The sequence below is a fragment of the Watersipora subatra genome, chromosome 4 (genome assembly GCF_963576615.1).
Source record: "Watersipora subatra chromosome 4, tzWatSuba1.1, whole genome shotgun sequence".
Lineage (NCBI taxonomy): Eukaryota > Metazoa > Bryozoa > Gymnolaemata > Cheilostomatida > Watersiporidae > Watersipora > Watersipora subatra.
In genome coordinates, this window is record NC_088711.1 from 7958204 (window position 1) to 7972966 (window position 14763).

A 14763-nucleotide genomic window follows, 5' to 3' on the forward strand; every position below is an offset into this window, starting at 1 on the left:
GCTAGTATATCTATTATTAAACATATTAGTAAGAGCCGTTAGAGCAAGCTTTAGTGACGTTGCGCGTAACATAGAATCGCTATGCTGATATTAACCCAGATAATGACTATCGGTCCATGGAATTCATTATATCCCTTGTAGCTTAATAGGTTTAGCTTGTTGCCTTGTGAATGGGAAACCCTGAGATCAAATCATCTGCGATCCAGATTTTTTATTGCTAGATTTTAATAATTGGACACAGGGTTTCACATAAAGACAAAACGACGAAGACTGAGATGTATCTATACAGATATTAAAAGCAGCTATTGGTTGGGTTTGTTACACTGAGTTTAAGGTGAAATTCATGATATTATTAGAATAAAACCGTGTAATCTATATTCATGAATCCCAGTTTGTTATTGTGTGTCTGTCTGTTAGTCTTGTGTAAACACTGCGCCTTTCCACGCATTCTGCCCGATTTTACCCAAATTTCACACTCCATGCCTTCTGCCAAGTCGGTAAAAACATTTGATTTCAAAACTCCACCCGGTTCCTGAGAACCAGGTGGAATTTTAAAACCTTAACTGTTTTACTACCAAATTAATTTTTTACCAGGGCATACATGTAAAAACATATTTGGTTAAACTTAATATTTAACTCCCGCATGTGTAAATTGTCATAAGTTTTGAACCACTAGTCTATAAAAATATTTTGGTACCAAATTATTCAGCATAAGATTCTACATCACCTGATGCCATGAAAAAGCCACAAATGTGTTGCAGAATGAGCTCAGACACTTTTTCGGCCATTTTCGCTACTATACTTGCATACTACAAGGACGGATATAAGTTAACCAACAAAGGAGTTCAGCACAACAACAGAGTATTCTATACTGCTGAACACAAAATGAGAAATAAACGCTATCATTTTATTTCAATGGTGAAAAGTAACAACTGACAGCTGAGCATATCGTCAAACCCACCAGATAGCTTGTATAATCTTCATTTCTCAATAAACGATCGCAGGTGTAACCTTGTTATGATTATTTATAATTATGAGCTGAATCATTTTGCTGTTTTCAAATAGACAAGAAATGATATCATGTTTTCAGGCGTGTCTATAACGAGTGACATCAGATACGTTGTATCAGCTTCAAACAAGATCATCATATTTGATCTGTATACCGGAGAGGTAGTTCGTACGATCAACCCGAGTATCGATGGAATTGTAACTTGCCTTAGCATCACTCCGAATGACAAGTACTGCGTGTGCACGACCTCGTTCAACCATGTCATCATTTGTAACATTCATACAGGAGACTTTCAGGTGCTGCAACCCGAAGTTGAGAAAGATGAGGCCCTTATAGGTAGGGAAAATATTGTGAATGTTCAGTTGAAGATGCTATTTCTTCATTTACTACGAGACTTGAGGTTAAAAATATGGATACTAAAATTTATCTAATAAACTTTCATTTTGATGTAAATAATGTCATAGTGTGAAACATTGAGCAGTATTAGAGAAAACTAATCATCTATTTCCTCTATGTTTATATTGTGTAGGGGTGTCGAGCTTGACACACGAGTTTGTGGTGTACAACGCGCGTGCTTGGTATGTCTACTCTATCGACGGCACATTAAAGCAATGCACTCCGGTGTACGCCCAAACTCCGCTTACGGAGATTCGACTGCAAGAGAACAAACAGCACCAGTTTCTTCTGAAGAGGAGTGACAAGAGGGATCGCGGCAGAACCTTTGTAGTCCTCAATGCAAACATAGATAAACACTTTGAGTTCCACACTGCACTAGCAGTCAGCAAGGATGGCAAAATGGTGTACGCCTGCATTGAGATTAGTGATTTTGATATCGCAATCTACAAAAGGACTCCAAGATTTCGCTGGGAGTTCCAGCGCTCGTTCATTAACAACGATGAAGTCTACTCTTTGTGCCTCTCTCATGATGAAACACACTTAGCAGGCGCTGTTCCTTCAGGGTTCAAGGTTTGGGATCTCAAAGCAAAGCTGTCAAAAGAAGGCAAAGCAGTAAACATGCTATTGCCAGCTGGTAAGTGAAACAGGAGGGTCAGATGATTTCCATGGCTTATCGAAATTCGTATTAATTTTGCACAGTGTAAAGGCATTTTTGCTGATATTGCGACTGCCTCATAAAAAAACTCTGGATAAATATTGGTCATTTCCTTGAACATTTGAGGTGGATTTGCAATTGTAAAAAACTTTTTTAAGTAGCAAAGTAGTGTGATGCAAGATGGTAGACGTTAATTTTTATTTCGCAATCTAATTACAGGGAGCCAAATACTGAGAAAACTTGGTGTTTTCTGATATGAGTAGTCTGAATAAAACGTTTTAACCCTGAAAATCGTTAACAAAGGAGTAGATATGACACGAGAAAAATTGCAGCTAAAGCAGTGCATCCTGGGAAAAAAAAACAACCTATCAAATGCACCTTGCGCGTGATAAAGTTCTGATTAAGAATGTCTAGTGTTATCACTTTGCATCAGCTGGCTGAGCGAGTTCTAGCGCAAATTGGTGCAACACAGCGCTATATTGTATTAAATATTGCCTTATGCGTCTGATAGATAGATCTGATAGAGGTGTATGAATGAAAAGTGTTTCTCTTTATTAAAGGCATAAGGAACATCCCGAACAAAAGCTCACTGACAGGCCTCTGCCTGTTTTCACGAAGAAATGAGTTTTTGTGCGCCGGTGTGAGAAAATACATCTTTGTGTGGGATGGTAAAAACGGAAACCTTGTGAAGACATTAGATGCCCACTTTGCTCGAGTTTGTGGACTCCTCTCTGTCACTGCTCCAGACAAAACAAACAAACTCGTGTCTTCTTCACTTGACAAGACCATAAAGGTTATCTATGACATGTCAGTTAATACCATAAAATGGAAATGCTTGCATAAAATGGAAATGCTATCAATATAGAAAGTTTTGCCTGTCTGTAGCTTGGCAGGTACTACAAAATAGAGATTTAATAACGATAACATACATATACAGTCATACCTCGACATGCGAGCTTAATATGTCACATAACTGAGCCCGTATGTTAATTCTCTCGTATCTCAAACCAATTTTTCCTATATAAAGTAAGTAAATAAAAATTAATTCGTTCCCACCCTCTGAAAAAATCACCTAAAATATGATATTACGATGGAAAAATGTGTTTTTAATTGTTCTAATTCACGACATGCGCTCACAAAGTAACGAATACCCATCTAGTGGTTATGATGTGCGATAAAATGTGATATTATTATGTATTGTACTGTATGGAGTTCCTATCTTCAAGACAGACAATAGCGGTCAACTGTGGTATGAAAGATATTTGACAGCAACACGTTTGGTACACTTTTGTGGCACTAGGTAACTCAAACTTTAAATTTAGCATAAATGAACTTAGCTTATTATACACAAACTTGAAAATAAGTTTTAATTTTATGTCACGCAAAACTTAATTCTATTTTTGTTTTCATTTTCAGTTTTTTACTTTTCTTTTTCCGCCTCGATTCATTTTGATTTGTTTTCACTTTTAGCCTTTTTGAAACTTTGAAACTGAGCAGACAAAATAGACCAAGCGATGCTGTTCTTGTAAGTGACCTTTCGCATACTCGGCTGCCTAGAGGTCACATTGAGAACCATCTCGTATCTCAAAATTTTCTCGTATCTGAAGGCAAGATTTAGTTAGGAATTTTTCTCTTATGTCAAAGCTCTCCTATGTTGGGACACTCATATGTCGAGGTATGACTGCATTTTACTGAAATCTACAAGCAAATACTTAGTAAAACACATTTTATATTAATCGGTAAACTTTTTATACAACTTCATATCCAACTCATCATTAAAGCTACCCTGGACAAAAATGCGATAGCTATTTTAAAATAGTTGTATCATGGGCATGTGCTACAGGTTTGGAACATTGACAATATCTATGAGGATGTCTACAGCATTGACCGGATGGAGAGACCAGTCGACGACCTTTGCATTGCAGATAATGTTTACAAAGCCCTGACGATTACCCGCAACTGTTTAGGACTTTGGAACCTCGAGGATGGTCGACTGCTGAAGACTTTAAGTAGTGGGGGAATTTCTATAATCAGCGTTGCTAAAATAACCAAAAATGGTTTATACATCGTCAGCGCAGAATCTGGTGAGTTATCAGCACTCAAAGATAGAATGGTAGGGTTACTTAGGACTTGTATGAAACAATATTTTTATTGCAGCCAACTTAAGAGATCCATAGGGCCGCTATTGTACAACCTAAATAACTCATATTGGAAAACAACTCCTGCCTTATGGTTGCACTCAACTGATAAGTCCCTAAGTCCAATTTGAATAAGTTGAATGCAGTTTTGTTTGAAACTGAACATTTTAAACTAGCAATCACTCATAAAGACCTAAAGATTATGCCGTGTATAGTATTCTAATACCATAGTGGCAGTACAATAGACTCGTATGAAAGCATATTGTATCGGGATTGGCTTCTATAACAGGGGGCTCCTTCGCTGAAATTATGAAGGGTAGCTTAACATAGTGTTCGATACCGTATCATTAAATGATTAGCTAACAGCATACACTCTTATATCTATAACTAGCCAAATGCCAGGAGTTGCATGGGTATTAAAAAACAGCTTATAAACAGTATTAGGTAATGTAGTTGCCTGCCACTTGCCATTAGCCTGGAATATTGCCAATAACTAATTTGAGTAAGCTAGACTTACTAATAAGAGGTGTGAGAGCAAGCTTTAGTGGCGTTGTGTCGTAATGCAGAGTTGCTATGCGTATTTTAACCCAGACAACGACTCATATCGCCAATAAATCTATTGCATCTCCCGTAGCACAATGGGTTAACTTATCACCTGGTGAACGAGAAGTTCCAAGATCAAATCTTCTGCAGTAAGGGTTCTTCATTGCTAAATACTAATCGCTATACCTGGACAGATCAAACGACAGATGATAAACTTTGAGATTTATATACGTATATACCGTTAGATGCGAAGATAAAAAAGTCATAACATCAACTATAATGGTCTCATCAAAAGAAAGGAAGTGTTATAAATTGGTTATACTCATTGCTGTAAGTAGCAGATGTCATGCCATGAAATTTTGTTAAACATTGTCATTTTGGAAGGGCATGAGATCTGTTTATGGCATTCAGACAACAGTTTCGTTACACTGCATTTCACAAAAACATTTAACTTCTGGTGGTATTGCAGGACCCTCTCCACCTGCACCCGGTCTGTATATGGACAGTTTCTTTTACAGCATTAAACTTTGCACCCTGTCGTGTCTTAACTTTGACATTATCTGTGAAATGTTTATTTGACTTTCCTAAAATAGAATATTTGCATTTCTATTTCTATCAAATTGTGTTTGACAACATCATTGTCATCTTTCTCTGTACAAAGTTCTACAATTACCTGCCATTGCTGCAGAAACTCCTATCATAACTCTAGCGGCTTTTCCTGCCATTGAAAGTGTAACCACTCGAATGCATCAGTGCATATTCTTCAGTTTTCACGTCAGCCTGTTGCAACAGGAAGCTTCACATTTTAGCCAGGCACCCTCTTCCAATTACCAAGTTTTCTGAGTGGTCTGATGATTTATTGGCCAGAGCGTATGAACTGTTGAATGACCAATCTCAATCATATAAAACTGGGTCTCATATCAATGGTTGTGAGTGTCCTATAGCTGGTAAGAGCTGAAAGGTGTGCTGCACAGGCCAAACATACCAACCTTCTCTTTGACATAGACTATTGTTCATCCTGTGTGTTTCTTCCGGTGTTTTAGGTCAGCTAGTACTAGTAATAATGTGTGTTGTTATGGAGCTTCAACTTTCACAATTTCTTCATCAGCGTATTGGCATCCTAATATTTAGAAAGCACTGAGAAGTTAGCGATATAAATGTTGGTAAAGAGCTCTTTACTAAAGGCTGCACTTGCAAAATATCAGTTCTTTTGATATTTGAATTCGGGAATTGAGCTAGAAGTAGTTGTCATATGTAATGGTCAAGTCCACATTTAATTAACAGGCAATGTTCTAATATGGGATGTTGAGAAAGGGGTGCAGATCCATAGCACTCCTCTTAAAGATGTCCAACAGCTGATCCTCAATGAAGCTGATAAGAGGTGCATTGTGGTCTCCTGTAATGACACCAAGGTCAGATGCACTTGCATTAAGGTTTGTATGACTAGAGCATGTCCTGGCCTAATCCAGCAGAGCTGTTCCTGTTGATTAAGCTGTATGCTGAAACGATGCGATTGCCATCGATGTATAGCCTTGTTTTACACGCAGGTGCCTGAAGGAGATGAAGTCTATAGCTTTGAGCTAGAAGGACATAGAAAGTTCAAAGCAATTGCACTGACTTCTGATGGATTTAACTTGGTTATACCGGCAATGAACAAAGCAAATGAGACGAACATATTATCAGTGTACCATGCTAAAACGGGTGTGTACATTCACAAAGTGACATTGCGATACAACAACTACCAGGAACCGAACAGCCTAGTTCCAATGCCCACTGAACCAAACCAAGTTGCCGTTATTGACAACAACAAAGGTGTGATTATTGACATAAAAAAGAAGGCGTTGGTGAGAAGCATAAACAAATGGAATGGGGTTGTGAACCCAAGCGGAAAATTTGGTCTTTATGCTCCAACGAGAGGTGGACTCGAGTTGCTGTCTCTTGTCAAAAGCTCGGACAAACCAGCTTCTGAAACACTCATTCCTAAGAAGGCAGAAGGTGTCTTCAATGTCAAATGTATGTTCACCAAAAATGACAAGCATGTCGTGTACTACCACGAAGGTCATAGGACAATCCGAATATTTCGTGTGTCGGACTGCAAACAACTGGCCCACTATAAGTGCCACGCAGAGGTGAATGTCATCGCTTGCACAGCAGGAGGCTCAAACCTTATGCTCGGCGGTGTCGATGGCTCCTTTGTCATGCTGACTATCGCGGACCCGATAGACGCAGAATCTAAAGAAACACTCAAATGTCTGCCGAGTCGACAGATGGTGCAAGACTCAGCTAGTGCATCACAGAATGGCCTTAACTTTGGATCAAATGTAGTGGCAGCCAAAGTTGTAGCAAAGGCAAGACAAGCTAGGGGTTCCAGAGCCTGCCTTGTACAGTAGCCAACTTCACAGCTTCGCTTGCATAAACACAGCCGTTATAATCTCAGTGCACATATTACTGCAAATCACTTTCTAACAAGTACTAAACATTCATGGTTTAATGATGTAGCATTATTTTGGTTTCACTTCTACACTCACCGCTAATAGTTCATATTTTTCGTTGGGAAACCTCTGTAACTCGCTTTCTGCTCAGTATGCTTTCTGTTCCACTCAGTTTTGCAGTTGGGGTATATGTTTGCTTATGTGATATTTTATTTCACGGTAAATACGCTTCTAAACTATTGCTACCTAATGTGTGTATTATCAGTTTCGCACATAGTCAATCGAAATAGCTTTGCTACCAGCAATCAAAGCTTATACGAACTCCGAGTGCATTGCCACCTCTATCTAAGGTTCAAACACCCAGCTTGATTTACTTTGTGATGTTGTGCGCTTTCCATGCACATCGTAACCAATGGTGAGTGCACATACCATATACTGCTACTTCTGCTCGCACACATCACAACATGACAAGTAATACTTGATCTCTTGTACTTGCTAACTCACGTTACAGGGACGTTACATTGTGAGCATTACTCTACTGGCTACGCGTCTGATTACTTATGCTTTTTAAGTTGCTCCCTAGAGTGACATGACAATTTGTAACTATTGCCCATTGTTGAGCTACGAGCTCTAGTTTGCCTCCCATCATTTGTAGAAACTACTTGTCAAGGTCGAATGAAAAATCTATTATTACCAACTGTTCAATGCCACTCATCAACCTGCTCAAATTTGTCACAATGTTGCAGTGCTATGATGGACTGTTACTCTATGCTACTTGGGAAATGCCTTCTCATACCATCCTACCACCAGTACATGTATATACATTGGTCATTAAATCCAACTTTAAATATGTCATGCCTGACTTCTGAAAAATGTGTGTGATTTTGCAGCCCTTGAGCAAGGTGAGAAATCAGCTGCTATCTAAGCGTCTGGCTAAAGCAGAGCAGACGAGTAAACTGCCAGCAGGCAACCCAAGAGCTGACAGCAAATAAACCAAGAGATGACAGATACCTAACCAAGAGCAGACAGCAAAAAAACCAAGAGCTGACAGATACCTAACCAAGAGCAGACAGCAAAAAACCAAGAGCTGACAGATACCTAACCAAGAGCTGACAGATTCCAAACCAAGAGATGACAGATACCAAACCAAGAGCTGACGGATACCGAACCAAGAGCTAACAGCAAGTAAATCAAGAGCTGACAGATACCAGACCAAGAGATGATAGCAACCAAACCAGGATATGACTGCAAAAAACCATGAGCTGACAGATACCAAACCAAGAGCTGACAGATACCAAACCAAGAGCTGACAGATACCTAACCAAGAGCCGACAGTTACCTAACCAAGAGCTGACAGATACCAAACCAAGAGCTGACAGATACCAAACCAAGAGCTGACAGATACCAAACCAAGAGCCGACACCAAACCATGAGCTGACAGCAAATGAATTAAAATGATAGAAGTGAGCGAACCCCCATTCTGAAGGCTAGCTATTAGCAACACAGAAAACAGAGTTAGCCCAAGTTCAGTTATGCTTAATTTAATGGTAAATAAGTTAATTTCATATCACAAACCTAGCTAGGCAATGCGTGGTCAAGAACGCTCTATACCATGCATTAGTTACAGCAATCAATTCATTTGCCAATATCTACGCTTACCAACAGTAACACTAGCGATGCCAAGTATTCTATGACTTTCTTGTACGAATATAATATTTAAATAGCAATACTGATAAATAAATATACGTTGTTCTCAAACATGAGTGACAATGCAAAGCATATACTCGGCCTACAGGAAGCATTAAATATCAATAATACGCTCTTTATGAATGTTACATATAAAATAGGGGAAAGACGAGACTCAGGTATAAAGAGGTATGATATTCAAGGTATAATATAGATGTGTCTCTAGCACCAAACTTCTTAATTATTTCTTTTGCTTTCAGTGAGATATTTATCATAAAATGTTAAAAACTATATGATTTATAATGTTATCCTGTTTTCAACATATTGTGCAAGCATCACTTGAGCACGAACAGATGCCTCCCGTCCCGTAATTCTGTTTAGGAGGAATAAGATCTAAATCTTCATTATCCGATTCTAAGTCTAAATTATATCCATCCTTGATAAGCTGCTCACGCATGGCTCTGTTAGACCTTTGCCATGATAGTGGTATATCATCATCCGCATCGCTAAAAAGGGTCAAGGGATAACCAATCATCGAGAGGCAGCAAGCCTTGGAAGAGTCGAGTAAGACACGCCATATGCGCATACCCCAGTTCCACTTTAGGCATGCAGGGAGGGACTCAGTTGTATAGATAGCAGAGCAACAGGAAGTTAATATTAACACTTTAGAATGTTATAACATGGTTAACTATGCTACAGCATTCAAATATATTGGCAAGCTCTGTAAATATTGGCTGGCACGTCTGATAAGCTAATTGCCTATACTTCGACTCTTCTCACTTTATGAGACGATGACGATATGCCAAAGATTTTGTTTCACTCTTGCGATGGTACATCGATCAAGCAATAAAATTAAAAAATCCGCACACACAACACATGACCAACAAGTGATATTGACTCATAGTGGCAAGAAATCCTCATAGAGCTTGGTCTGTCCTGCGAAACAAATTGATGCAAAATAAATCTGTTAAATATTTCCGGTGTGATGTCATACCTCGGTTCAATAAGAATTGGCCAGACAAAGCTACATAATTCTGAACACTAAGTCAGTTACGATAGATGAACCAAATTAATTCAATATAGGTTGACTTGCAACAAAATTCACCTTACAGTTATTTGGTATCAAAAGATTCACTATGTCTTACTCTGCTGTGTTGTAGGTGCAAAATATGTGGAAATGTGATTACAAGCTCTTAAAAGCTCAAAAACGAACAGTTAATCACCGCCATCACAAGACCGTCGCAGATTAGAAGATCTTTCCAAAATGGCTCAAATGGGACGTAGTTGTACAAGATGGCTTCTGTTTACACTTTCACCCAACCTCACTCGTCGAAATATTTTCAAAAATATACTTCACGCATTCAATAAAACCATGTCTATTGTTCTTACGCGTCCGTTTCATCATCATTGTAATGTTGTCACTTTGAGCACTGATATCTCAAAACCTATCGCAAAAACCCGTTTAATTTTTTAACCTTAGCTCGAAGGAGTGCATAATCATCCTCTGATAAACATGATGAACCAGTTGGTCACGTGTGTAGTCGAAAAATGCGGCAGAAATTATTCGCGCTGTTTGGCAGGAAGTATGGGTCATATAATCAGATTACGATTAGACCAAGCCGAAACAAAACTGTAAACTAGCGAGCGTCTATATTTGGTAAGGGCTCTTCGGTAAAACCTGAAGTGTTTGTCATAAACTAGTGCTACGAGAAGCTTTATATTGAGCAACTACAACACAGCAGAGTGAGACATGGTGAATCTTTTGATACCAAATAACTGTAATGTGAATTTTGTTGCAAGTCAACCTTTAACGTATCAATGGGAGAGTTAAAGTACATCAATGAAGTATTATTGGCTACACTGACTCAGTTTAGGCTGACAAACCAGGCCCTTCCTTTACCATCACCTCACGGAAACATTGAGAGTGACACACATTTCCTACCGCAACTTAATATTTGCAGACAAATTTGGTAGAGGATTATGAAGCCAATCATGACCTACCTGTGTTCGTGAATAGGAACATCAACCAGCAGACTGGCATTCTCCTGCTTACTATGCGAACCGACTCGGAGATCTGTTGTTTTTTGCCTTACATCTCGTGTAATAGCCATAGATGTCTCCAGTCTAAGCAAGAACAAGAGGTCATGGGTCTAAGAGCGACTAATGAGACGAGGACTGAGTCAACTTCATTAAAATAATTTTAAAAAGGAATTTTGCACTTTTAGAGAATTTGAACTGAGAACAACGGAGGACTTTAATTGATTAGTGCACAATCTTGTCGATTAGTAAATGAAATACAGCAAGTTTCATGTTCAACTTAAAACTTGAATGAACAATTTTAAGATTTTACATACAGGCTATTCCATTCAGAGTTACCTTTTTTCAAAGTAATGAACAACTACATGTAAATCGTCTGCCAGTGCTTACAATGGTAAAGTATTTCTATGGGCTGCACCATTACTGTGTGGCTACATCAAGCACCCTTTTAATGCTTGTAAACTTTGAAAAGATGCTGAACCAGTCCTTCAAATCCTGTGGTGCAGGTTTCTTGACATCTTGGCTAGGGTGCCTAAAATTGAATATATATTCAACTTTAGGCAGCTTAGCCAAGATATCAGGAAACCTGCACTGTAGCATATAGCTGAATATGGGGTTAACAGTGATTTTAACCTCATATGTTAACAGTGATTTTAACCTCATATGTTAACAGTGATGTTAACCCCATATGTTAACAGTCATGTGATTACTGGACAAAGATAAATAACTTACGATGATGGCTCATCCACAACAGGAACAGCACGAGAAGAAAGCTGATGCGGAGCAGCAGGTTTCACCATGCCTATAATTAATGTTTACCGTGATGTTTATTCTACGTCAACATTCAACATGCACTAAAGGTTTTTAATAAACAAATTTAAACAAAACAGCATCGGAGAGAATATTGTGATACCATGAATGCTGTTGTATTAAATAGTTTAGCAAAAAATATGGAGAAGAAGACACTCGGTTCATATAAAATATGAGATCAGGAATAGCCTTTCAAGCCAAAATTTTTCAAAATTTAATCAGAATTTTGCACCACTGCATTGATCAAAAAATGATTTCAAAGTCTGTCTTTTAAAGCATTAGTTTGCTAAGCACTCAGCAAATGGAATATTATGTGAATTTAAACAAATTATAACTACCTACGTTTTTGCTCAACAGCATCAATTTCTGCAGAGCCTTCACTTTCTGTGTCACTCTCCGACTGCTGCATTGTCTTGAAGTTGTGACTTGATACTCGACCATTGTTTTTACTTATTGGTACCTACAGACATGGTAACCAAGAAAAAGTATAGAATCTCACCATATAAATATATACCAAGTTGTCTAGTCAAATAATTGTTTTCCATTAAAACTCTCAAAGAAACCAAAAATAAGAACTGGTTACACTTTAATTTCTAACTGCCAGCCAAACACATACGCTGTACCTAACTGGTCCTCCAATCACATACGCTGTACCTAACTGGTCCTCCAATCACATACGCTGTACCTAACTGGTCCTCCAAACACATACGCTGTACCTAACTGGTCCTCCAATCACATACGCTGTACCTAACTGGTCCTCCAATCACATACGCTGTACCTAACTGGTCCTCCAATCACATACGCTGTACCTAACTGGTCCTCCAAACACATACGCTGTACCTAACTGGTCCTCCAAACACATACGCTGTACCTAACTGGTCCTCCAATCACATACGCTGTACCTAACTGGTCCTCCAATCACATACGCTGTACCTAACTGGTCCTCCAAACACATACGCTGTACCTAACTGGTCCTCCAATCACATACGCTGTACCTAACTGGTCCTCCAATCACATACGCTGTACCTAACTGGTCCTCCAATCACATACGCTGTACCTAACTGGTCCTCCAATCACATACGCTGTACCTAACTGGTCCTCCAATCACATACGCTGTACCTAACTGGTCCTCCAATCACATACGCTGTACCTAACTGGTCCTCCAAACACATACGCTGTACCTAACTGGTCCTCTAAACACATACGCTGTACCTAACTGGTCCTCCAAACACATACGCTGTACCTAACTGGTCCTCCAAACACATACGCTGTACCTAACTGGTCCTCCAAGTTTACGATGCTCTTCAGCAACTCGAAATGCTACGCAATTGCATTAGGCAACAGAACCGCACTTCCGACCTACAAACTTTAAGATGCAACATTGAAATGGAAGAAGTACAAAAAGGTACTCCACATGCTGAAGTATGTGCTACTTGATGTCCCTAACCAGGGCCATCTCATAGCATATACTGGTCTAAGCAGACCGATCCTAGAGCACGTGAACACGGTGTGGCATCCATCTTAAAGAACACCATACAGCATGTTGAGATGGCACAGAACAGTGCTATAAGATTCATAGCGAAACTTAGAGAAAGAGAAAGCGTAAGTATATGAACAGAATGAATTAGGCCTGCAAACGTTTCAAAAGCAATGGAAAAATCAAAGGTTGAACTTGCTGAACGGTATCCTGCAAGCAGAGGACACTCACAGTGCACTCTCATCAGTCTATGATTAGATAGTAGATGGTTGTAAAATGACAAAAATGACCACAAGATCAGCAGCTGGTGGTGAGCCACTATCAATTTCTGCGAACTCCAGATGCTACCACCAAAGCTTTTCACCATGTCCAACTGAACATGATCAGCGCTATTGCTAAATCTCAGACCAAATATATTAAAGCACACTGTCAAACATATGAGACACCTACACCACACCAACGGTGACAAAGTGTGTTCTACCTCATCAGAGGTCGTTCACTATCTATAGTTATGCCTTGTCAGACCTGCCAACCCTGGAGTGGAGAAAGGAGTGAGAGCAGACCTGCCAACCCAAGAGTGGGGCAATGCGTGAGATTTGGTGTTGGGGCAGTTGATGTATCAATGATAGTATATATAAAGTTGTGGAAATTGGGGCAAAAATCTCACGCATTTTCATTTTTTCTTTGGGGTGATTGCGTGAGTCTCACGCCCAATGCGTGAGAGTTGGCAGGTATGAGTGAGAGTCTATTTTGGGAGCAATGAAAACGCGAGAATTTGATAAGTGGGATAAATTTTCATAGCCATAAAAACACCACAGCGAAAGATAATATATAACTTCATATGGAAACAATGATATACAGCCCCCCATCAATGATATACAGCCCCTGTGGGGGCTGTATATCATTGATGGAAACCACATGTCGTGGAGGTTATTGATAGATGAGAATGCCACAAATATGTTTATACATAGTTGTTTATTAGTAGTAACTATATGATTACTACTTGAAGATTGGGGCTAAAAACAGGTTTGCTTGGGTAAAAGGGGCAATTGCGTGACACAGGCGTGAGATGCGTGAGGCAAATGCGTGAGTCTCACGCCCAATGCGGGAGAGTTGGCAGGTATGTGCCTTGTATTTGACTTGTGTTTTTTTAAAGAACTATTCTTAATCTGAAACAGTGACATAGAAAAGAGTGTTGCTCTTCAAATTTAAAACAAATCTAAATTAAAAAAATTAGAGTGTGCTGCTGTAATTAGTGATTGCAAGCCAACTAATCATATAACTTCACAGAAAACAGATAGACAACAGATGATCCGAACTCTTACGAACGAGTAGACAAATGTTAAATAAGCCACCCTACCTTGTGAATAAAATCGTTGTTATTAGATGTGCTATACTGCACGGAAAGTTCATCACTTGGAGTTACGATATCTCCCATCAATGATCCATTTTTATGGGTTTCTCCCATCCCCCATTAATGCATAAAACATGAATAATATTAATAACAAACAAATATTTTGCAGAGCGGAAGCTTTCACACATTTGTTCTTATCCGCATTACGAAAGAAATATCGAAATTT

The 14763-nt window shown here is 39.1% G+C and overlaps 2 protein-coding genes across 2 annotated transcripts in view; one reads left to right on the forward strand and one right to left on the reverse strand.

Moving 5' to 3' along the window:
- The window catches only part of LOC137393877 (NACHT and WD repeat domain-containing protein 2-like), a 36462-nt gene extending 28297 nt beyond the window's left edge, over positions 1-8165 (forward strand). The window contains 9 exon segments of the mRNA XM_068080590.1: positions 1091-1345; positions 1539-2039; positions 2621-2853; positions 3904-4144; positions 5153-5158; positions 5981-6174; positions 6289-6528; positions 6778-7089; positions 8064-8165. Of these exon segments, the coding sequence (XP_067936691.1) occupies positions 1091-1345; positions 1539-2039; positions 2621-2853; positions 3904-4144; positions 5153-5158; positions 5981-6174; positions 6289-6528; positions 6778-7089; positions 8064-8165 (2084 nt within the window).
- Positions 8166-8704: 539 nt separating this feature from the next.
- Positions 8705-14733, reverse strand: LOC137394732 (protein FAM219A-like). The gene is made up of 5 exons (XM_068081495.1): positions 14544-14733; positions 12049-12166; positions 11629-11698; positions 10861-10983; positions 8705-9365 (listed from the first exon to the last, which is right to left on the reverse strand). Exons 1-5 carry the CDS (start codon positions 14649-14651, stop codon positions 9176-9178), a joined length of 609 nt encoding a protein of 202 aa, XP_067937596.1. The 5' UTR covers positions 14652-14733; the 3' UTR covers positions 8705-9175.
- Positions 14734-14763: the final 30 nt, after the last annotated feature.

What these genes read in the sequence shown, in the direction of transcription:
- LOC137394732 (XM_068081495.1), bottom strand. Translation starts at nt 14,651, where the DNA reads ATGGGAGAAACCCATAAAAATGGATCATTGATGGGAGATATCGTAACT. An exon ending in ACAACGATTTTATTCACAAG is followed by an intron (nt 12,167 to 14,543) that starts GTAGGGTGGCTT and finishes CCATGTCTGTAG; the next exon opens with GTACCAATAAGTAAAAACAA. An exon ending in GTTCCTATTCACGAACACAG is followed by an intron (nt 9,366 to 10,860) that starts GTAGGTCATGAT and finishes GACCCTTTTTAG; the next exon opens with CGATGCGGATGATGATATAC.